This window comes from Mya arenaria, chromosome 2 (genome assembly GCF_026914265.1).
Source record: "Mya arenaria isolate MELC-2E11 chromosome 2, ASM2691426v1".
Lineage (NCBI taxonomy): Eukaryota > Metazoa > Mollusca > Bivalvia > Myida > Myidae > Mya > Mya arenaria.
In genome coordinates, this window is record NC_069123.1 from 60,461,024 (window position 1) to 60,486,661 (window position 25,638).

The 25,638-nt window shown below is 37.1% G+C and overlaps 1 protein-coding gene across 1 annotated transcript; it reads left to right on the plus strand.

The window, feature by feature from the left end:
- Positions 1–4,025: 4,025 nt before the first annotated feature.
- On the plus strand, positions 4,026–24,964 carry LOC128220288 (uncharacterized). The gene is made up of 25 exons (XM_052928635.1): positions 4,026–4,175; positions 4,516–4,595; positions 4,994–5,131; positions 5,330–5,511; positions 6,259–6,435; positions 8,272–8,466; positions 9,636–9,884; positions 10,308–10,426; positions 11,620–11,770; positions 11,874–11,922; positions 12,546–12,616; positions 13,744–13,835; positions 16,069–16,231; positions 16,596–16,703; positions 17,024–17,180; positions 17,517–17,695; positions 18,545–18,673; positions 19,089–19,227; positions 19,608–19,798; positions 21,792–21,963; positions 22,282–22,511; positions 22,778–23,012; positions 23,281–23,396; positions 23,804–23,968; positions 24,400–24,964. Exons 1-25 carry the CDS (start codon positions 4,113–4,115, stop codon positions 24,693–24,695), a joined length of 3,846 nt encoding a protein of 1,281 aa, XP_052784595.1. The 5' UTR covers positions 4,026–4,112; the 3' UTR covers positions 24,696–24,964.
- The last annotated feature ends 674 nt before the right edge of the window (positions 24,965–25,638 follow it).

Consider the following 25,638-nt stretch of genomic DNA (forward strand, 5'->3'; position numbering starts at 1 on the left):
GTGATATTTGACTTTGTCCTTCAAGAGGTATGGCACTTGACTGAGTAAAAAAATGGTCTGAAAAATTTAACTGCAGCTTATATAATGAGAATGTAGATCGTTTTATAATTTTGTTGGTCATTCAAATTACATCATTTAATCATTCAAATTACATCATTTAATCATTCCTTTGTCCAGGCATCATATGAGACATTCATCATCTCTGTCATAGTCCTGTAATTGTCAATTCTCTCAGAATGCTGTTGTTTTGTGATTGTTGTGATGTTTAAATCAAACTTTATGGAGTGATCAGGCTTGATATAAGAAGGGTTGACATGTGTAGAATTCATGTTGCCAGCTCAAAGGTCAAGGTCACACTTAGTTCAGTGCAACCCAACAAGAATGTCAGAGTATTTTACTGAATATAATGAATTCTATCAAATTAATGGGAATTCATTCAAACATCTTACAAGGTCATCTTAGGTCACACAAAATTGCAACTAAACAATTTCATTGAAATATTTTGTGTTTAAGTCATTTGATTTTCTTATTTGTAATGAGATTTTAAAAATTACGCTTGGAAATCAATGCAACCCAATAGCATAGAATTATGATTTCAAATATATTTTTATATAAGACTCATAGAATATGACTGGATTTTTTCTTCAAAATGCTGTCTGCTCCAAGGTCAAAGTCACTCCTGGAGGTCAATGCACCCAAATATGGGTCTCTAACAAGGCTTTGTGTCCCTATATGGTTAGTGTTAATGGGGTTTCAATCAAAATTAGAATACAATACTGTATTGTATTGTAATCAAAATTAGAATGGAAGGTATAGAGCTATCTGTCTTACAAGGCTCTTGTTTCATTTCCAGTCATTCTGTTAAAATTTTAACTATTATTGGCAGGCAAGCTATTTTCCTTTTCACTGCTGTGAGCATGGTGTGGATCAAGTCTTTGCTTCTACTGCTATGAGCATAATGTGAGTGTGAATCAGTTCGTTGACTCTTGCACTGATGTGAGCATGATAGGAATCCGGTGTTTTTACACTTGCACTGTTGTGAGCATGATGTGAATTAGGTCTTTGTTTGGCAATTGCACTGATGTGAGCATGATAGGAATCAGGTCTTTGTTTGACACTTGCACTAATGTGAGCATGATAGAAATCAGATTTTTGTTTGGCACTTGCACTGCTGTGGGGATGACAGGAATCAGGTCTTTATTTGGCACTTGCACTGCTGTGAGCATGATAGGAATCAGGTCTTTGTTTGGCACTTGCTCTGCTGTTAGTATGATGTGAATCAGGTCTTTGTTTGGCATGTGCATTGATGTGAGCATGATGTGAATAAGGTCTTTGTTTGACACTTGCACTGATGTGAGCATGATGTGAATCAGGTCTTTGGTTGACTCTTGCTCTGCTGTGAGTATGTACACTTGCACTGCTGTGAGCATGATATATGAATCAGGTCTTTGTTTGGCACATGCACTGCTGTGAGCATGGCGTGAATCAGGTCTTTGTTTGGCACGTGCACTGCTGTGAGCATGATGTAAATCAGGTCTTTGTTTGACACTTGCACTGCTGTGAGCATGGCGTGAATCAGGTCTTTGTTTGGCACGTGCACTGCTTTGAGCATGATATGAATCTGGTCTTTGTTTGACACTTGGACTGCTGTGAGCATGATGTGAATCAGGTCTTTGTTTGACACTTGCACTGCTGTGAGCATGATGTGGATCAGGTCTTTGTTTGACACTTGCACTAATGTGAGCATAATAGGAATCAGGACTTTGTTTGGCACTTGCACTGCTGTGAGCATGATATGAATCAGGTCTATGTTTGACACTTGCACTGCTGTGAGCATGATGTGAATCAGGTCTTTGTTTGACACTTGCACTAATGTGAGCATAATAGGAATCAGGTCTTTGTTTGACACTTGCACTGCTGTGAGCATGATGTGAATCAGGTCTTTGTTTGACACTTGCACTGCTGTGAGCATGATGTGAATCAGGTCTTTGTTTGACACTTGCACTGCTGTGAGCATGGCGTGAATCAGGTCTTTGTTTGACACTTGCACTGCTGTGAGCATGATGTGAATCAGGTCTTTGTTTGACACTTGCACTGCTGTAAGCATAATGTGAATCTGGTCTTTGTTTGGCACGTGCACTGCTGTGAGCATGATGTGATTCAGGTCTTTGTTTGACACTTGCACTGCTGTGAGCATGATGTGAATCAGGTCTTTGTTTGGCACGTGCACTGCTGTGAGCATGATGTGATTCAGGTCTTTGTTTGACACTTGCACTGCTGTGAGCATGATGTGAATCAGGTCTTTGTTTGGCACGTGCACTGCTGTAAGCATAATAGGAATCAGGTCTTTGTTTGACACTTGCACTGATGTGAGCATGATGTGAATCAGGTCTTTGTTTGACACTTGCACTGCTGTAAACCTGATGTGAATCAGGTCTTTGTTTGGCACGTGCACTGCTGTGAGCATGATGTGAATCAGGTCTTTGTTTGACACTTGCACTGCTGTAAGCATAATAGGAATCAGGTCTTTGTTTGGCACTTGCACTGCTGTGAGCATGATGTGAATCAGGTCTTTGTTTGGACTTGCACTGCTGTGGGCATGATGTGAATCAGGTCTTTGTTTGGCACGTGCACTGCTGTGAGCATGATGTGAATCAGGTCTTTGTTTGGCACTTGCACTGCTGTGGGCATGATGTGAATAAGGTTTTTGTTTGACACTTGCACTGCTGTGAGCATGTACACTTGCACTGCTGTAAGAATGATGTGAATAAGGTTTTTGTTTGGCACGTGCACTGCTGTGAGCATGATGTGAATAAGGTTTTTGTTTGACACTTGCACTGCTGTGAGCATGTACACTTGCACTGCTGTAAGCATGATGTGAATCAGGTCTTTGTTTGGCACGTGCACTGCTGTGGGCATGATTTGAATAAGGTCTTTGTTTGACACTTGCACTGATGTGATCATGTACACTTGCACTGATGTGAGCATGATGTGAATAAGGTTTTTGTTTGGCACTTGCACTGCTGTGAGCATGATCATACATGCCATATCCCCCGGCCGGGGGAAAAATCCCCCGGAATTTTGGTCCTTCCCCTGGTCTCCCGGCGGGAGATCAAAATCCCCCGGAATTTATATTAAAAAAAAAAAAAAAAAAAAATTTTTTTTAGAAATTTTACATCAGGCAATAATGACAAAGTAAGTGAAACCACAGTATGTGAGTGAAACTGAATGTAAAGAAACAACTCCACAAGGGTGAAATGCCAAAAGGAAACTTTTACAACAAGTGGTCAATTAATTTGTAGTAATTATCAAAGGCAAAGAAATATTACTATTTTGGAAGGAAGAAATTAATAATATTTATTCTATTCTCTTATTGTCTGAAAGTCATCAAGCTGATAGAATTAAGGACAAATTTTTAAAAGACTTTGGAGGAAGGTAAATTTAATTTAATTGTCTCGAAAACATATTTTTCCAATGACATATTTTGTTCTGCAAGTGCATTACAGTATGACATGACAGTGTATAAGAATATGATAAATCATGAAACAAAATAATTCTGTATAATGAAAAAGTTAAGAGGTTTTCAAAACAAACTATATGTGAATACATTTTTTCATACTTGAGTCTAAAAATACTTTAAAATTTCGCCAACTTACACCTGCTGATGTGAATCAGGTCTATGTTTGGCACTTTAACCTCTGGCTTGTTTGCAATTGCATGTATATGTAGTTGCTGGAAAGAAATATCTAGAACATGACAATTCTGAATTTCCAGCTTTCCAACCGTAGTCTTTAATGAATTATCTTTAATTCAGAAAAAAAGAAATGTATAAAGAAATGCTGATATTTATGCATGGCAAATTCTGTTTAGATGTATTATTCAGTTTGCTATCTTATCATACACATGAATCTGAGTTGAAGGATTAGACACAGTTATTAGCATCTCAGCACAACAAGAGCAGGCAATTAAGCACTTGAATTAACCACCAATTAAGGCAGTTTTAAGTGGATAAACTTTGGCAACTTTTCTTAGTTCTGTGTCAACATGGGCCTGTATCTCTGAACATTGTTTTCAATGTCATTGGATTTCATTTTGAAAAATACAACAAGAAAATGAAAAGTCTTATTTATTGTATTTTGATACTTGTTATTTTTTCAACCACATTGGCAAAGAAGGTATGTATTTTTATCATTTTTTCTAATAATTAATTGGCTTTATATTTTAGTAACAATGTTCATGAACTGTTCATGTTTTTATGTTTTGATAATACCGGTACTTATTTTTGTTATTGTTTACTCTTATGATTTTTTGCTTAAAACTAAATAAGGTATTATTGTAGGAATAGGTGACAAAGTTTAAAGAAACATTTTTCTCTAATTACACTGTGCACTATAGGTTAAACAAAAATACAATGGTAATGTAGTAGTTGATGAAGTTGAAAAGGTTTGCAAGTAATGGTCGCTTAAATTTTCAACTGGCATAATGATGAATTTATGTAATTATCTTTTGAAAAAGGGCAGAAGTAATCGTCATGGAGGTTACCATGGTAGAACGGCAGTTGTCTACCTTGTCCCACCCGATGGGCGGAGGATACGGTGAGCACTGATGTTAAAAACTGGTACATTGTACATTTAGTTAAATAAAATTGTTCAAAGAAACATTTATAACTATGCTTGCCTTATTATTTGTTCAATGTTTTAGGTGTACAAGTGATGATAATTTTACAAATAGTATACCGGTACATTATGTTATTATTTTCCTTGTATCTGTTTTTAGTGACAAGAAAAGTATCTGTAAGTTCATGCTATTTCCATCTCTCATTCTGAACAGGAAATACTTTTACAGGTATCAACGATATTTCACATTGAAAGTTCTTGTTCTTTATTCCTACATTTACTTTTAAAGACTCTCTGTTAGTACCAAATCCCATTCAAATAGCAACATGTATGTCCTATTTCAACTCTGAAACATGTAATTCTTTGTTAACTTGCAGACTTGGTGGGGAACAGAATCGCTCTCTGTATGCAGGGAATGTGGAGGTGTTTCAGCGTAACCAGTGGGGCGGCGTTTGTGATGATGAATGGAACATGTTAACCGGCAGCATCGCCTGTAGGCAGCTTGGATTTACCAGGTGATGGAAGGTTCATGGTCAGATTGAAGAACTCTGTTTGGTAATGCATACTTTAGAACATCTTGAATTATTGGGCTTTTCTTGAAAAGATTGCCTCCTATACTTGTAGTTATACTTTGAATTGATGATAAATTAAAAGAACACTCAAATTTTGGTGCATTTGATTTTGATTAAAAAAATATTTTAAATGTCTAATAGTGGCGTAGAGAGGGTAACAACCCAATCCGTATTTGGCAAGGGGAGCATTTCCTCTTTTAACATCCTGCTGGACGACGTACAGTGCCAGGGTGCAGAAACAAGCCTGCTGGGGTGTGACTACAAGTACCCCAGTAACTGCCACAATGGGGAACTGGCAGGCGTTGTGTGCAAACCTAACACAGGTCAGGCAATTTGAAAAAACATAGATACAGAGTTTCAGTGAATAATTAAGAAAAAAAATGCTCTATGCATAAAATTAGGACATATTATTTTATCTTAAATCCACAGTTCAATGTAAGACTACGAAATGTGGTATTAGATTTAAACCCATTTCATTGGCATGCAAGGAGTATTTATCATCGACAAAAGCACATCTTGCTCCTGGTATTACTTTATGCAACTGTTTGAATAATTTTCATTTAGGGTAATTGTACAACTTTTAATGATAACTTTAAATCAGTCTTGGGGATGTGTTCAATGATTTTGTAGTCCAAAAAGGGGTATTTCTAAATGAAAATAGCCGATAGGTTTGCACTCTCTGTCTGAATTCTGCAATAATAAAAAAAGAATGCAAGCTAAATTAATTAGGAGATAATGCACCTCTTTTTAAAATTATTTGTCCGACTATAAATGGATCATGCGATAAACAAGAATAATTCAATCTAGGCAATCTGACAGTTGGTCAGTGGTATAAAGGCCAGTATGAGATTAAACATGCCATTTTATTTATTTGTTGGACAAAACATGTGGTTGCAGACCACGTGACAGAAGATTAGTGTAAATCATTAGTCTGTCTGGAAAAAAATGGATCCTGCGATAACTCAAAAAGTATGCAAGCTAGATATTTTAATCTTTGTGAACAAGGGGTTTAGGGCCAATAAGGAATTATTCACATCAATTAAATAAATATTGTTACTGACTGTTTTAAGGTTGCCCAGACGACTGGATAGCAGGCCCTTCTAGCTGTTACTTTGTGTCTTCAATCACTACCACCCAGCGAAAGTATGCCGTCAACAAGTGTGCAGCAATAGGGGGCAGGCTGGTTACCATAGAAACAGAAGCAGAAAATCACTTTTTGTCCACCGTTTTTGGAAGCGCAGCTGATGGTTTGTATTTTCTTTTTAGTCATTTAAGTTGAAAAAAAATTCGGGGAAAAACGATCAGCTACTTATTGAGTACAGATGTAGATAAATATGTTGATGTCTATAAATGTTTTTTGCATTAATCATGGACATAAAGTAGGTAAGGGAAAGTGTAAGTTTATTATAGTGTCACCCATCTCAAATAAGGGCCAGTCTGCTGGAATCATTATGATACACTTTGATTGATCTGGTACTCCCGGTTCTTATGCCATATGCAGCCTGGGAGAAAGGCAATTGGTATCGATTATTTAACCATCGTCGGCAACCAAGGTACTTACTTACATCAGTTGACGGCCAAGTGGTTTGACTGCTGAAAAATATTATTGTACTGAAAAGGCGGACCTTGTTCAATTCCGGCTTTCGCTAGATTATATTTTATCAGGAAAGCATCGAGCACCTTGTGGAACAAGTAAAACTGCCTCATTAATAATTTGTGATTACTTGATTTTTCTAGCCAATTAGCCCACAGTTCACTTCCAAGCATAGCATAGTAATGTATTGGGGGTTTCCGTCAATGTTATTCCAGTACCTGCTGGGCCAGCAACCAGCCATATCAGCTCTGTAGGTGGACGCTCTAACCACTAGGCCATGGAGGCAATATACAAGTGGTACATGTAATTGATTAGAGTTAGATTCTCTTTCATGTTGTCTACAGGTAAAAAAAATTGACCTGCTGCGGAATGAGCCATACATTATTATGAAATGTACATGAATGTCTTTTATTAGTGATGTTATTCATACTTAAATAGGTGTGTGTGTGTAATAATAGAAGTTTTAATACAGTTGGCTCCAAGCTCTGGAACAAATTGCCTTTAATTATAAGACAGTCTGCCTCTTTAGACACTTTTAAGAAAAGCCTGAAAACTCACTTTTTTAGAGACTTTAATGCGCTGTTTTAGATATCGTGGTACAGTAACAGTTAATACACTATATAAGAGACTTTTCGACATTGTTTTCAATATACAGTAAAACTGTGATCGCTCGAGGTTGCCGGGGACCGAGCCTAAACCTCGAGGGAACCGATGTTTAGAACGACCCGATTTTCAATTCTCCAGTCTGTTATGAAATATATTTCAGTGTATTCCAAGTATGAAGTAGTCTGTTAACTAAGACACTGATTATGTGTTGCGTTGTGGAAATCGCTCATATGTTCAAAGGCTGTCATTTACTATAATATGTATACTTAATATAAAATATTATTAAATCGATTTTCTTTTTTACAAAATGGCCATATTGCAAAGCAAAGTGACAAAAAGAAATTCTTTTCAGAGATTCCTATGTTGGATCGATATGGTAGTGTTTATTCATATTTTTATTACTCATTTACATTTCTCAAAATTAACTTCTCATAATTATCTTCTAAATTTTTTAATTATAAGTTTATTGTGTTCTGATCAATGTTTTATGTCTGTTATTTTACATGTTTTATACTGATGTACAACGCCATTGAATGTGGTTTTGTACAAAAATAGGCGTTTAATTAAATAAAACAGTTTTAAGTTTCAAGTTTAATATTCTTTTGTTTTGTCACAGCTGCCGACACAATAGGTTGAAGGTGTGAAATGGACATTTGTTAGACAAATGCCTTGCCTTGTTGATACCTGAGTCTGACGGTGTGAAATGGACATTTGTTAGACAAATGCCTTGCCTTGCCTTGTTGATACCCGAGTCTGACGGTGTGAAATGGACATTTGTTAGACAAATGTGTTGCCTTGTTTATACCCGAGTCTGAAATCTAGATTGTATACAAATTTTATTTTTAGGATTTGTGAATAAACTACTAAATACATGAAACTTTAGAACCAATCCTAACTGGGGGTGTGAAGGATGGCTCCAGCTGGATGTGGGAGACAGTGGAGCGGTTCCAGTCCCCCGCGTCCTTTCGCCAACGTCGAGCTCCCAAGTTGCGAAGTGGTGGTCGCAGAACCGGTGGTCACTCTTCCACCATAGAGAGGACTGTTCAAGTGTCTATTGATTATTTCAAGTGGTTTCCAGGTACATAAATTTATTTTCATGTGGCGGAATTCATTTCTAAACCAAAATAAAAACTAAAATTGAATTAATTACTGATGATAAACTCAATATTTTAAGTCATAAGGTTTTGAGCCGGATTTTTCAAAAATGACGGGTTTTAGAATGGAGAAAACCGGTTGGGCAAGCGGGCGTTAACAATTCTGCATTAAAGTTTCCATTTTATGTAATAAAATCAAGAGTTTTTATCCAATGGTAATCAAACTTGGACAGACTATTTGTCAGCATGTTATCTTGATTATGAATAATTATGGGTCATCTCGGGTCAAAAACTAGGTCACTAGGTCAAATCTTTAGAAGAAATATTTCACGGTAATAAATTCAACAATTTTTATCAAATCTTATTGAAACATGGTGAGAATGCCTGTCTGCATTATATCTTGCATATTTTTTTAATATGGGTCAACCGGGGTCAAAATCTAGGTCACTAGGTCAAATCTTAGGAAAAAAATATTTCCACGTCATAAATTCAACATTTTTTTCATATCTTCATGAAACTTAGGTCAGAATATTTTTCTGCATAATATCTAGAAAGTTCTTAAATATGGGTCATCCCCGGCCTAAATCTAGGTCACAAGGTCAAATCTTAGGAGAAAGAATTCCACGGTCATATAAATTCATTAATTTTTGTCAAATCTTTATGAAACTTAGTCAGAATATTTGTCTACATGTTGTCTTAAACATTTGTGAATATGGGTCACCTCATATAAAAAAACTAGGTCACTAGGTCAAATCTTAGGAATTATTTTCCCAATGTCATAATAAAATGAAATCTTAGATGATAAAGTGTGTCATCTAGGGTCAAAAACTAGGTCTCTGGGACAGGTCTTATTGGAAAGGCTTATTTTATTATAAAATGTTCATTTTTCCTCACACAAATAGTTTCTGTTGATCAGGTTTTTTGTTTGAACGATATCTCCGATAAGTATAAATATGGGTCCTTTTGGTTAAAAATAATAGGTCACTAGCTCAAATCCTAGGTTTGCAAAATTGCATCATCAAAGAAATCCGGCTTTAATGCGGCGTTGCCGCATTGACGTCTTGTTAACTACAAAAAATAACTGCATTGTGTTGAACAATCTTAGTTACAACTAGCTTTATCTACATCTTTGAAATTATACACTTATTTTTAGGATGGTTGCCAGGAAACATAAATGCTGAACCAAGTGACAAGAGAAATGAAAAATGCCTGTACCTTCAGTCATCCTTCGCCCATCCTGACAAGTCTGTAGGCCCCCAGTGGGTAGGGTACATGTTCTGGATGGACGAGGTATGCAAACGGACCAATAGACGCCTCAAGAGCGGCTTCCGCTACATGTGTGAGAGACCCAGGGAAGTGAACGAGACAAAGCAGTCTCCGCAAGAGAAGGATGTCACTCAAGGTAATATTATGGCTTTCCCTACCAGGTTCAAAAGAGGGCACTATTGGTTTACCCTACGTCCGTCTGTCTGTCTGTCTGTCTGTCTGTCTGTCTGTCTGTCTGTCTGCACTTATATCTAGCAAGTTACATTAGAAACCACTAGAAACTTGATGATTATGGGAGATTATGTACATCATTTTAACAACTAAAGAAATGAAGATACCACTTTTGACTTGAAATCGGCATAACTCAAAAGGTATAAAAGCTACATTAATGAAAGTGAATATGTGGATAGATGTACAGTAAGGGGTTGTGTTCTTAATTTGTCTGTCAAGTAAAAATTGTGGTGGCTAATTTAACATATTTAGTTAATGATAGAAAATTGTTCGCTTTTTCACTTAGATTAGCCCTAGAATTTTACTGTTCAATTGCATACTGTTACAGAATGTTACACTGGTAATGGGGATTCCTACAGAGGAACGATGGCTCATACTGAGAAAGGCACCCCCTGTATCTACTGGGCTCTCTCTAACAAACACACACCAGAAAAGTTCCCGGACAAGGTAAATATCTCCGTCACAGAAATTAGGTGATTGCTTGAGAAAAAGCACAGGAAGAGAAGAAAACACATCGGTTGTTCTTAATCAACTCACTCTTTTACGAGATCAAAGCTTCTATTTATGAGGGTTGTCCCAATAAATTGTAGAATCATGTCATTGCAATAAAAGAACACTGTATACTAATACAAAACATGATATAGCAATGTAAGGAGCACACTCATGTTGAAAACCTCCGAACACATCAAAGTTCACTGTACATTTTCTAAAAGTATTTTCTATAAATTGCAATACATCTCTGATTTTTTTTATTTTAATGTATACATGTTTCTGTTGGTCAATTTACTCAGTGAAATGGTTCATGGTGCTTATCATTTTTCATGATCCTGAAACCATAGAAACCATGATGAGCTTGTTCTTATTTGGAAATATAGCCAAAGTCTAACAGTGTCATCAAGCTAAATTTAGCAAAACCATGCAATGCAGTGATTATTTACTAAAGAACTTCAAGCCGCATAAATGCAATTTCATATCACCCTCAAATGTTTATTTTGATATTTTAAATATGTCCCAAAAAGTAATTATTGCTTCCTAACGAAATTGAATGACAGCTATATGCGCCCTACTGTTATCTGACGTTAACACTAACATCATTGTAGTTTACTTGCACTTCCTCCATGAAGATGACATGTGGAATTTGAGACTGTAATGAAGCCGTATTCATGTTTAATTATATCCTTATATCATTTGTCTTATAACTTTTGTCTTGATATAATATTTAAAAACGGTAAATATTTATGCAACCCATATTAACAAAGCCAAGAGGCATTTTGGTATGCTCCTTACATGAATACATGCGAATCATGGGTAACAATTTCTTCATGCATTGTTATTTGTATGAGTAAACAGCCTCCCAAAGGTGAAATCGATTGCTTATCACATCTTGTTAGGTTGAAAATATATACAAATCCTTGATTAACTGGGACTCCCCTATTATATCTACATAAGTACAAAATTAATGTTCATGAGTCATAATACATCATTGCACAATATTTATGTTGTTTTTTGTAGTTTGTTTTTTTATGAAAAAATAAATAAATATGGGATTGAAGGAATGAGATCTTTTGAGCATATCTACATAAGTAATAGCTCTATGTGCTTTATAATTCCTTCTTACCAGTAATTTCTGCTATAACAAGGGTTTGGCTGGTCACAACCACTGTCGTAATCCGGACTCTGACTCCCGCCCCTGGTGTTACGTGGACCATGAAGGACATTTTGGCTTCTGTCCTGTCCCAGAATGCTCTGACGCCCATTCTGTCACTACGACAACCACTCCCTCTCCCACAGGTAGGAACAGTTCAACTTCTTTAAATACTTTTTATTTTTATCATTCCTTATATTGATGACAAAGGTAATATATTAAATGTAAACAATCATGTTATATTTACAGTTGCTCCCGAATGTCCAGATAACAAATTCTACTGCTCTGCTGGAAATAAGTAAGTTGTATGACATCATGGAAAAAAAGGTTTGGCAGTAGTTGCAATGTTTCGTTCACATCATTAGAACTGATATACATGTATAACAAAGCACCTTTCATCCTTGTATTTCAACCTTAAAAGTATATCAATTTCCAGTGGGAGAAACAAAATTGGCAGAACTTAAAACAAAATGTTTAGTATTTTTTTAGTATTTGACTTTTTATTAGGTAGTGTTATGACATATATACATTTTTAATGCAGTGAAATATATATTTTCACCTACATAACACAAAAGGCCATCATGCTGGTTAAAATGGATGCAGCACAAAATCCTTCATAGAATGTGGTTTCCTTTTGTTTAGCAAATGTAATGTAGTTTTTAAAGTGCCAGTTTAAAAATGTTTGAAATAACATCACCAAAACTATATATATGACACTCAATTTTCTTATAAACACCAACTAAGTTGACTTTTTTTTTTAAAATTGGCATAATAGGAAGAAAATATTTGTTGAGTTTTGGTGTAAGATCAAAATTAATCTCCCTTTGAACACAGAAAATTACATTTTTACCTTACACCAACATTAAACAAACATCCTCTTAACATGGCATTGGTGTTTGATAATGTAATGTAACATTGCAGGTGTATTGCCTCTCAGTGGCATTGTGACCATGAGACAGACTGTGAGGGAAACGAGGACGAACGAAACTGTGGTGTGTACTAAGGGTTCTTCCTGATCAAACATACACACAAGTATCCAGCAAGCATGTTAATTTATATCCATGCTATCCATTTTTTTTCTCACATGTTAAAAACTCAAGAGGTCCATCAAAGTAATTCATTGAACAGGATGTATTATAGTTTGCCTGCAATGTGCTGGTGGGCAGGTGGATGGTGTCTGATCTATAGTTTTATAAGCTTTTGTACAATCATTATTCATTTGGTCAGAATAAGTATGGGCATAATATCTCGGACGAGTTCAACAACCAGCCATATTGCTCTAGTCACTTGAGAGTCATGGCTCTTTAATTATAGAAATTACCTTAAATCAGTCATGTCTGATTTATAACTTTATAGATGCTTTTGTTCAATCATCACTAAATTTAGTCAGAATGTGTATGGGCATTACATTGAGTCCCATGAGAGTTATCATTTTTTAATTATAAAAATTACCTAAAATTGGTCTTTTCCGAGTACTAACTTTAGAATCCTTTGTTCTATGATAACAAATTTTGTTCAGAATGTGTATAGGAATAAAATCTTGGTCAGGTTCAATAACCATTTATGTTGCTTCCCTCACTCCAGAGATATGACCCTTGCGTTGGCAAAACTGTATTTACAGTGTCGGCTCACACAACATTTGGCTCAACATACAACCACATATCACTAAACTTGTAGTCTTCAAAAAAAGGACAGGCGTGTTTTGTGATAGTTGGCGCTCTTCTTTCATTTGTTGATTATGCAAATGAGATATAAAAGATGTTCCTTTCTTAAAATAGTTCCTGAGGGCTCTAGATTAATCGCTCTAGCAAAGCAGATCATAATTGACATTTCTTTGTTTTGGCTTCTATTAGTTTAAATATTATATATTTTTCAATGATTGTGAAGAAAGCTATGATAGCTTATACTAAGTCACTCTCATTGGCACAATATTGCGTGAGAGTGTGGTCTTGTGTTGTGGGGGGAAACGGGAGTACTAGAGAAAACCCACTTGTCTGGCTTGGTGACCACTTACCAAACTCACATGCGCCAAGGCTGGAAACGAACCCAGGTCGCCTTGGCTTCTATTGTTGTGGTTAAAAGTGGCATTCCTCTAGTTACCGGTAATTGTGTGTTTCAGACTATACCATAGATCAGTTTACAATGAAGCAGCACAGACAACTGGTGGAGTCGTTTGTCCAGGAAACATTCATGGGAATCTCAAATGAAACTGTAAGTTCATGAGCTAAGGTTTGTTATAATTGTTGGATGATATGGGTATAGTTATGGAGATCTGGGACTGTAAAATTAAACATGTGCTGTTATTTTTGTTTGTTAAGTGATATTCAATGAATGCATAAAATTACTAGTTATGCCCCCCTTCGAAGAAGAGGGGTATATTGCTTTGCACAGGCATGTCGGTATGTCGGTCGGTCCGTCGGTCCGTCGGTAGACCAAAGCTTGTCCGAGTGATAACTCAACAATTCCTGGACGTATGGTCATCAAACTTCACATGAAGGTTGGGCCTGACCAGTAGATGACCCCTATTGATTTTGGGGGTCATCGGGTCAAAGGTCAAGGTCACAGTGACCTTTAATGGTAAAATAATTTTAAAGCTTGTCCGAGTGATAACTCAACAATGCCTGCACCCATGGCCCTCAAACTTGACATGGAGGTTGGGCCTGACCAGTAGATGACCCCTATTGTTTTTGGGGGTCATCAGGCCAAAGGTCAAGGTCACAGTGACCTTGAATGGTAAAAGGTTGTCCGAGTGATAACGTGACAATGCCTGCACCCATGGCCCTCAAACTTGACTTGGAGGTTGGGCCTGACCAGTAGATGACCCCTATTGTTTTTTGGGCTCAATGGGTCAAAGGTCAAGGTCACAGTGACCTTGAATGGTAAAAGGTTGTTCAAGTGATAACTCAACAATGCCTGCACCCATGGCGCTCAAACTTGACTTGGAGGTTGGGCCTGACCAGTAGATGACCCCTATTGTTTTTGGGGGTCATTGGGCCAAAGGTCAAGGTCACAGTGACCTTGAATGGTAAAAGGTTGTCCGATTGATAACTCAACAATGTCTGCACCCATGGCCCTCAAACTTGACTTGGAGAATTGGCCTGACCAGGAGATGACCCCTATGGTTTTTGGGGGTCATCTGGCCAAAGGTCAAGGTCACAGTGACCTGGAATGGTAAAAGGTTGTCCGAGTGATAACTCGACAGTGCCTGCACCCATGGCCCTCAAACTTGACTTGGAGGTTGGGCCTGGCCAGAAGATGGTCCCTATTGATTTAAGGGGTCATCTGGCCAAAGGTCAAGGTCACAGTGACCTGGAATGGTAAAAGGTTATCCGAGTGATAACTTGACAATGGCTGCACCCATGGCCCTCAAACTTGATTTGGAGGTTGAGCCTGGCCAGAAGATTGTCCCTATTAATTTTAGGGGTCATTGGGCCAAAGGTCAAGGTCACAGTGACCTTGATTGATAAAAGGTTGTCCAAGTGATAACTCAACAATGCCTGCACCCATGGCCCTCAAACTTGACATGGAGGTTGGGCCTGACCAGTAGATGACCTCTATTGATTTTAGGGGTCAAAGGTCAAGGTCACATTGACCTTGAAAGCAAACTCGACAATTCTTGGACCTATGGTCATCAAACTTGACATGAAGGTTGGGCCTGCCAAGTAGATGACCCCTATTGACTTTGGGGTTCATCAGGCCAAGGTCAATGTCACAGTAACCTTTAATGCAAAAAAAATTAACAAATCTTCCCCCAATGATATCTCGACAATGCCTGAACCTATGATCATTAAACTTGAAATGGATGTTTAGCCTGACCAGTAGATCACCCTTATTGATTTTAGGATTCATAGAGCCAAAGGTCAAGGTCACAGTGATCTTGAATGGTAAAAGGTTGTCCGATTGATAACTCAACAATGCCTGAACCCATGGCCTTCAAACTTGACTTGGAGTTGCATCTGACTTGTAGATGACCCCTTATGATTTAAGGGGTCATCGGGTCAAAGGTCAAGGTCACAGTGACCTTGAACGAAAAAAACTTGTCTTTTGATAACTTGACAATGCCTGCACCCATGGCCCTCAAACTTGACATTTAGGTTTCTGGTGACCAGCTAATGACTCTGGATTTTGAGTTCATAGAGTCAAAGGTCATGACGGTCATAACACACTTTATCCTCACACTTTAATGGTCATAATCTTAAAACAGCAACAAATCGGCTGTCATTTCGGTCCATGCATATTTCATTCAATTGTCCATATAATCCTGACAACATGGCGCTCAGGGGGGGCATAATGTTTGACAAACATCTCTTGTTGACATTTGTTCATATAGATAAAAGTCCATTTCATTCCCTATCATGTAGACCTACCTATTGTATTATTGTAACAATGATGTAAGAAAATACTGTTTTCGATCAAATACACCAAAACACTGCATTATTTTCAGTGTGCCAAGATCTGCGTGGTGCGGGAGAGCTATGTGTGTCGCGCATTTTCGTACGATGTAGAGGAGAGGAAGTGTGACCTCTCAGAATTAGTTGAGCTGCCAGGACTCAGAATCTACTCATGGAATTATGCCTCCTCCGTGTTTGAACTCCCATCACAGATCGGTCAGTAATCACTGTTAACATCATCAGTCTGGAAAAGTCAGGAACAGTAACAGTTCGAAGGTTGAAAGCGAAAAGGTTGTATCTTCGACTTTATTTAATGTCACTTAGAACCTTATCGCATTCACCCCTCGACTGTTGACTCCACAATAATGTGGAGGATTTCATTTATTTTCCTAGGATTGAATGCGGAAAAGTAAAAATGTCAATATTGTAAATTTTTCTATAAAATTCAATAGCCAACATGAAGAAATTACATGGAGCTACATGACTTTCATCAAATCACATACGTTTCTAGCTTGGTTGAATATAGTTAATTTAAGATATATAAGAATGATAGAGTTTTATACTTCCATGTTCCCTGTAGGTGACTGTGCGGGTCAGTTCAATTGCACAAACGGCAGATGTGTGGACTATAGACTGGTGTGTAATATGGAGGATAACTGTGGAGACTTCTCAGATGAACAAAACTGTGGTGAGTTTGTGGGTAAAAGTAACTGGGTTATTGTTTAATATATGATTACTGGTACTTACGATTTTTATGGACTTGGAAGCTCATGCATTAAGGTCTTCAACATCATAATGCTGTCAAAATCATTTAGTATGTTTTGTACATAGAAAATAGGTACTCATAAAGTCAAAGTTTAAACTCTTATGCTCATTGAAAAATTTGAACATCTGCAGTTTGCCTTAAATACTAAATACTAAATAGGGTATATGTAATTGGGCAAACAGTGCCTCAGCCATCAACAAATTTGAACTTCCCTGTTATCATGTCCTTTACCTTATTTCAAGGAGCTGGGGAGGATGTGGAGGTACGTCTGGTTGGCGGGGACAACGAGCAGTCTGGCTGGGTGGAGGTTCGATACCTGGGCAAGTGGGGGGTCATATGTGATGACAGTTGGGACAAAAATGACGCCGCTGTTGTGTGCAGCATGCTTGGTTATAACAGGTGGGATGATGTCTTAGATGATAAAATATATAGAAATTCTTAATTCCTGCTCAAAGCATTGCTTTTTGTACTGGCACTTCAAATGATTATTTTATCAAATATACCCAAAATTATTCTTTAATGACTTAGCAACAAAATCATTTATATGCACATCTAAAATACATGTATTTGACGGTTTGCATTGTTGATTGCTTTTTATGAATCAAAATAAGTGCAATACTGGTACCATGGTAAATTAATAAAGCAGACAAAAAAAATCAGATAATTGTTAGAAAAATGACAGTCACACTAATACAAATGCTGTATTTTATTACAGTATTGAATTTTGTGTTTTAGTTTATATGCTGAGGCAATTGGTCACTCAAAGTTTGGGGAAGGGAATGGTCAGTTTTTCCTGGACGAGGTTAACTGTTCTGGGAGCGAGGCATCCATTGCAGATTGCGGACACCGGGGCTGGAAGGTGCATGACTGCCGCTCGTTTGAGGTGGCAGGAGTTCATTGTCATGACCAGAAAAGTAAGCAATAACGGTACAATGTAGTACTGTGACAATGATACAATGTAGTACTGTGACAATGATACAATGTAGTACTGTGACAACGATACAATGTAGTACTGTGACAACGATACAATGTAGTACTGTGACAATGATACAATGTAGTACTGTGACAACGATACAATGTAGTACTGTGACAACGATACAATGTAGTACTGTGACAATGATACAATGTAGTACTGTGACAATGATACAATGTAGTACTGTGACAATGATACAATGTAGTACTGTGACAATGATACAATGTAGTACTGTGACAATGATACAATGTAGTACTGTGACAATGATACAATGTAGTACTGTGACAATGATACAATGTAGTACTGTGACAATGATACAATGTAGTACTGTGACAATGATACAATGTAGTACTGTGACAATCCTCAAACAGATTAAGTTGATATTTGTTAAAGTGAGAGACAAAAAAACATGCATTGAGCAAGTGCCTTATTCCTGACAGTGTCTTCATAATCTGACACTTTATATTAAGGCACTCAGCTGCTTTAAAATGACTGTTGTTGATAAGCAGCTTATTTGGCAAGGTTGAGTATAAATTACTGTTTAAGGAATATATGAAATTGGAACCCAAAATAATTAGCTTGTTTTAAATACTTTCAAACTGCAAAGTTATTGTAAAATAACATACACACTTGTCCAGAATTAGGCACAAGCCCAGTATCTTAACTGCAGGCAAATTATGATCAGCATTTAAATATGGTCAATAATAGTTTTAGGTCTCTGCTTTCTCAAGTTTCCCCGTGTGCTCAGTGGTATTGCATATGTCTCCAGTTTACCCCCTTCTTATTCCAGCCTGCCGTTCTGACCAGTACACGTGCAGCATTGGAAGGTGTATATCGGCCAGCGGCGTGTGTGACGGAACATGTGATTGTTACCCAGAATGTGGAGATGAACAGGGTGATGGTACACATGACTGTGAATGTGAGTGCACTCATTTTGTTACTCGCTTTGTTAGTAAGAATTTCTGTAAGGTTTTCTTAAATGGAATGAGGAAATTTTTAACAATTCATGAACAAGTCATAAGGAATTGGTGTAAATATATGTAATAAGTTTGGCTGTTTAAATTACACTTGGAGTCCTTTGGACAACAGCCCAACTGTGTTCATTCCTAGATAATGACATCAACTGCCCAATTCAGTCCTTAAATAAAAAAGGTATTTGAAATGCCACAGGGTAAATTGTTTTTAGTACAAGTATGCCTTTGATATATTCAATTAGCCTTATACCTGCCATTTAAGTCATGTAGCTAAACATCTTAAAATATCATAACGAGAAAGTTTCACTTCGAAACAATTTTAACCCTTATATGTGTGTATAAGTGTTTTATTTTATGTAGCTGTTTCGCTGAAGTTGAAGAATGGCACTGAAAGCTCAGGCCGAGTGGAGATAACTCGTAATGGGGTGACTGGTACAGTGTGTGATGATTCCTGGGATAACAATGATGCTATCGTCCTCTGTAAAATGCTTGGATTCAGGTACCTGCTGGAACATGGTTTTGTAGTAAAGCATTTAGGCAGGACTTTAATCTAAGAAAAGTTATGCCTTTGTTGGTTACTATTTTAGGTATCACCCTTCTGTTTTTTTGAAGGTAGAGAAGTTGTACCTGAGCTAGTTTAATAACAATAATTTTCTCAAGGTAAACAATACATCAAGATAAAATATTATCATACAAACTTGTGTATAATAAGCTACCATACATGTTTGGCATTTAATGAAACTTGCTGATAAGTGTGTGTTTGTAATTGTTACAGTACTAGTATAACTAGTATAATGCATAACTTATAAAACCTTAATAAAAATGTATTCTGGAATTTAGCTTATGGCTTATGTAAATATATATCCTGATATCTCAAAGGTTTGGTGAGGCACGGGCGGGTGGCTCGTACGGTTTGGGTACAGGGCCTATCTGGCTGGACGAGGTTGAGTGTACTGGGGAGGAAATGTCTCTTATGGACTGTCCATCCTCAAACTGGGGCGTGTCAAACTGTGACCATGCGGAGGATGCAGGGGCATTCTGCAGCAATGACCTGCCTCAACTACCAACATGTATGTTATTCTCCCTGCTTCCAGCTAGTAAATTGAAACACATTTTATTATTAATATTCTTGAAAAAAAAATGTGATTGCTTTTTAGCTCAACTGAGCACAAAGTGCTCAAGGTGAGTTATTGTGATCGGTCTATGTCTGGCGTCCGTCATCTGTCGTCCGTCGTCAACAATTGGTTATAATCATCTTCTTTTCATAAACCGCTTGGACAATTTGGATGAAACTTCATAGGAATAATCCTTTGTTGGTGCTTTTTCAAAATTGTTCAAAGAAATGAATTTCATGCAGAACTCTTGTTGCCATGGCAACCTAAAGGAAAATGTCAACAATTGGTTATAAGCAACATCTTCTCCTAAACCCCTTGAACAATTTTAATGAAACTTCATAGGAATGATCCTTAGTTGGTGCTGTTTCAAAAATGTTCAAAGAAATGAATTCCATGCAGAACTCTGGTTGCCATGGCAACCTTAAGGAAAATGTCAACAATTGGTTATAATCACCATCTTCTCCTAAACCCCTTGGACAATTTTATTGAAACTTCATAGGAAGGATCCTTGGGTGGTGCTTTTTCAAAATTGTTCAAAGAAATGAATTCCATGCAGAACTCTGGTTGCCATGGCAACCTAAAGGAAAATGTCAACAATTGGTTATAAGCAACAACTTCTCCTAAACCCCTTGGACAATTTTGATGAAACTTCATAGGAATGATTCTTGGTTGGTGCTTTTTCAAAATTGTCCCCAAAAATGAATTCCATGCAAAACTCTGTTTGCCATGGCAACCTAAAAGAAAATTTACAAAACTTTTTTTGGCAAATTCTATTAGGCCTAGTGCTTAAATTTTGGTGTGTAACATTGTCTATTGGTTATCTACCATGTTTATTCAAATTAAGCCGCCTGAAGAAAAATTGGCCTTACCCAGTGGGTTACAAGTTCATTATACATTTTGTTAAAATTTGATAGTTATGTTAAGTTTACCCTTGAAACAAGGGCAGCAAGTCTTGCTATATGGTCTCCCTTTTTGTTGGAGATTCCACTGCTTTCTATTTTTAGTTACAAGGGAAAAGATTTTAAATTTTATTTAGTCTTCAACACAGTCACTTCTAAGGTAATTATTGTTCTTATTTTAGGATCATAGATTAAAATAGTTATTATACACTTTATTCTTTAGAAGAAATTGCATTTTTACTGAATGATAAATTTAATAATCAGACTTTTCCATTGAACATGTATATTATTGTAAACTTCATGTAGATTATTCTAAGCTACAAATCTTATCTTCTGTGTAGATAGTGAATAAACCTTACACAGAAAAAAATGATTAACAATAGTAGAATGATGGTGATGTTGACCTAGATGGGAGAAGCAATAATAGAATATGATTGTCTACTGCTCTTTGATTTTTAGAGCTTAAGGCAGATTATTGATTTTATTGGATGGTGCACTGTTTGTTGTTTGTGTATCTATACTAAACGTCATTTTAGTGTGCAAGCAATTTAACATAGTTTTGTCAGTGTGCAGGCAATTGAACAAAGTCCTGTCAGAGTGCAGGCAACTGAACAAAGTCCTGTCAGTGTGCAGGTATGAGAATCAAATTCTGTGAGTGTGCAATCAATCATCAAGTCCTGTCAGTGTGCAGGCAACTGAACAAAATCCTGTCAGTGTGCAGTCAGTGTGCAGGAAACTGTGACAAGTCCTGCTAGTGTGAAGGCAACTGTGGCAAGTCCTGTCAGTGATTATCCAGGCAACATGTTTGACCAGTATGTTTTTCAATATTCTGTGAGAAAAATATAAAGCTTATTGATAACAAAGGTTAAACTCTTTTACTCAGGTGAGCGATTTAGGGCCATCATGGCCCTCTTGTTTTATAATTGATATAGTTCTGTGTGTGATGTTTTATTGACTTCATAAATGATTTTTCTGTTGATGATTCTATGAGATGATAACCCTGAGAGTAAGTTAAGTTACTGTAAAACTGTAACTAATTTGTATGTCAGTGCCTCCAGATGAGATTGGCCCTGTTGGCCCTGTTGTTGTTCAGTTGGTGGATGGTCCGGATGCCAGCGCGGGTCGGGTGGAGCTTATTGTGGAAGGCAGGCAGGGAACCATCTGTGATGATGAGTGGGACAACAATGATGCCACCGTCATATGCAGAATGATGGGATACAGGTAGGGAAAATATTTAACCTGACCATTTCCACTAGGATGAGATGATAAAGGTAGGGTAAATGCTGTACATTTTACTAGAATGGTTAGACAATGAACTATTACTTCGTACTGACTTTATCAACTGAGATTTTTTATGAGAGATGAGAAATTATTTCATTTCAATTTTCATTTCTATATTCTGGAGAAAATAGTCTTTCATATTAGTTTGACAGGCTTTGACAGTGAACGTATCCAGATTGAGAACATTTTTAAGGATGAGGTAAGTTTGTTTTATACATTATAAGATTAAGAAATACAATTTAATTACATTAACATTAGCTCTGGAGAAGCAAAAGTGGAGGGAAGGTATGGTCCTGGCAGTGACAGGCTGGAGATCTTATTTGATGACGTTGACTGTGATGGGACGGAGAGCTCCATCGTCAAATGTGGCCATCCGGGGCTTGGTATCAACAACTGCGCCCATGGGGAGGATGCCGGGGTTGTGTGTTATACGGAGGAAGAGTATGGGGACCAGACAGAGGAACAGGAGGAGTCTGACTTCATCTGTGGTAAGCTGGAACAAGATTATGTATTTAATTTAGCCATCAAATGAAATGTTATGCACAAGTGCAGTAACAAGATGTTTTAACTCGTCTTGTTTAACATTAAGGTCCTGATGAAGTCAGTCTTTGTAGTCTTTGTAGTTTCTGAAAGATACACATGTTTTCAGGGAATAACAATAAATAAGACTCTTATTTGTCTTTGTAACACCAAGAAATTAAGATACTGGTATAATACTATATCATATAATTACCTGAATGAGGTTTATTGCTAGGAAGGAGACCTAGAGAGTTTAGATCAAGAAAGAAGAGGGAAAAACCAATGGAAGAGAAGCAACTGGCCCCGCCTCCGAAGTTTGAGCGCATTATAGGAGGGTTTACAGCATCAAAGGGCTTTTACCCATGGCAGGTTGGGGTGCGACGGATCATAGAGCCCGATTATCACAGTCACTGGTGTGGGGGAACCATTCTCAACAAACACTGGATACTAAGTGCTGCACATTGTTTTCAGTCAGTTCATCATTTGATTTAACCAGTTTATATTACAAATAAGAACAAATATGAAGATTGAATAAACTGAAGAATGTATACAAATCGGATAATATACAATATCAATGATATAGATTTCATAGATCTGGCCAGAAATGAGTTTCCTTAGTCTATCTTTATTTGAATATTCAGAGTTTAATATGATTATTCCATGCATAATCCCAAACAGAAACTTAAATTGCATCTCCTTCTTACAATTTGTTGTTAAATCTGGCTTTGTCTGTGGCAGGGATTTGTCAAAAAGTGCCATACTGGTGCGGACTGGTGACCATGACAACAAGGTTTTAGATGATCATGAACAGGAGTTTGAATTAGAAGAAATGATCAGCCACCCAAGATACGATGGTATGTCCTTTTTATGCTCTATGAATGCAAGGATTGAGCAAACTTGTTTAACACTCTGGTGTTAGTTTCTTTTTCTTTCTCAGGTTCCTATATATTGTTTCTAAGGGCATGTTAAATTTTTAAGTACATGTTACTATAATATATGCAATATAAATGCACTAGATATTGAAAGCAATCTCTTTGTAACATTTCAGTTATTTATTATAGAATTTATTTTTTTTTCAAAATTTTTCTTTCAAACAAAAGTAGTGTAAGGAACGGCTTAACTTTGGCATTGTTATTGAATGATTATCATTAGCTTATAGATTTCTTATTTAATCAAGGGCAGGTATCTGGCATCTGGTAAAGTTGTCATAATACTCAAATCAATCAGCAAAAAATACAAATCTATTAACTTTTTATTTCAGATAACACTTTTGACTATGACCTTGCCCTGCTCAAAGTGAAGCGCAAGGACGGGGCAGGGATCAAGTTCAATGAAGAGGTTCAGCCGGCATGTCTGCCACAGGAGGACACACCATACGTTGTAGGAGAGAAGTGCCACATCTCAGGCTGGGGGAAAGATGAGTATGGTATGTGTCGTTAATTTGAATATGCTATTGATGCCCTTTTTCAGACATGCATTGTGCTTCAAAAAATATAATTTTACATTTAAGTTAAACAGGACCGGTAATTCAACCAATTAACTTCATTAAGTCAGTTATTTTTTCTGACAAAACTATAAAAAATATCCAAGTCATGATATTAAACAATCGAATGAATTATACACTTATGAACCATTTCTGGATATACCAGTAATGTATAGATAAAATTCAGGTTTGAAATGCAAGTTGTTAACTTTATCCATACATGTTTAATAGTTTTCAAAAAGTCCATAAATGTTTATACAACTATGGTTAAAATACAGTATTTCATTATGCTGAAAGAAGATACATGCTCACATGGTATTTTTGTCCACACTATTTATGGCAGGATGACAAGACTGTATTTTCTTTTTTACTAGCTTACCCGAACATGCTGAAGTCAGCCAGAGTGCCAATCATTGATGATGCAACATGCATTCGCTTGTACAAAACCATCTCACCGAACATGGTGTGTGCTGGCTACCTGGCTGGTGGGATAGACTCCTGCTCCGGGGACTCTGGTGGGCCTCTTGTCTGCGAGGTAGACGGCGTCTACACTGTGATGGGGGCAACCTCGTTTGGGGCTGGATGTGCAGAGGCCAATGCTCCAGGTGTGTATGCTCGTGTGACAGCATTCTTGCCTTGGATCATGGACACCATTCAACAATTCTCATAGAATTTTGACACTCGCATTATTTTAGTATGTCAAGACTATATGGTTTCTCTGTTGATCATGGAAATATTAGGATGCACATTGCTAAGTGTACACTGATCTTATCTTTGGAAAGAAAATAATTAAGGAACTCTTTTCAGCTAAGTGTGAAGGTTATTACTGTTTCCACATGACTACCTTTTTTTGTGCGTTAATGTTCTTTGGATTATGTAAATATGAAAGATTTATTTTGAATAAACGATAAATAAACACAGAAATAGTTCATGCCTTTTAAAAAATAATATTTGGTTAAGATGAAAACAAGTTAATTTTGATTTTGTTGTTATGGCCCCAAAGGGTGGCATAAAGTAAGGTACATGATCTTATATGATTATGTTTTCTCAAAAAAAAAACACCATAAAAATCGGGGCTATTTTCAAAATCTATGGAAAACATAAACAAGAAATGTTGGTAGGTCTGTCTGTCCATCCACACTGTTTCAAATCAATAACTAAGAATGCTTATGCCCAGTGACCTCAAACTTTGTAACCAGTTTGATCATGGCCAGTAGATGAACCCTATCAGTGGGTCAAAGGTCAAGGTCATGGTGACCTTGCCCTGAAAATTTGTTTAAGTTCAATATCAACAACTTAAGTACACTTCGGCACAATGACCTCAAACTTGATAGGCAGGTTGGTTATCACCAGTAGCTAAGCCCTATTGATTTTGAGGTCAGCGGGTCAAGGTCTTGGTGACCTTAACTGAAAATCTGGTCCTGTTCAAAAATCAAAGAACACTGGGGCGCAGGGACCTCATACTTAGTATGCTGGTTAGTCATGAACAGCAGAGAATCCTAACAAATTAGATGTCAGTGGGTTAAAAGTCAAGGTCATTGTAACCTTGAGCTGAAAATTATATTTTCCAATAAATAACTGAAGAAAACTGGGGCCCAGGGATATGCATATGT

What these genes read in the sequence shown, in the direction of transcription:
- LOC128220288 (XM_052928635.1), top strand. Translation starts at nt 4,113, where the DNA reads ATGAAAAGTCTTATTTATTGTATTTTGATACTTGTTATTTTTTCAACC. An exon ending in TTATTTCAAGTGGTTTCCAG is followed by an intron (nt 8,467 to 9,635) that starts GTACATAAATTT and finishes ACTTATTTTTAG; the next exon opens with GATGGTTGCCAGGAAACATA. An exon ending in TGAACTCCCATCACAGATCG is followed by an intron (nt 16,232 to 16,595) that starts GTCAGTAATCAC and finishes TGTTCCCTGTAG; the next exon opens with GTGACTGTGCGGGTCAGTTC.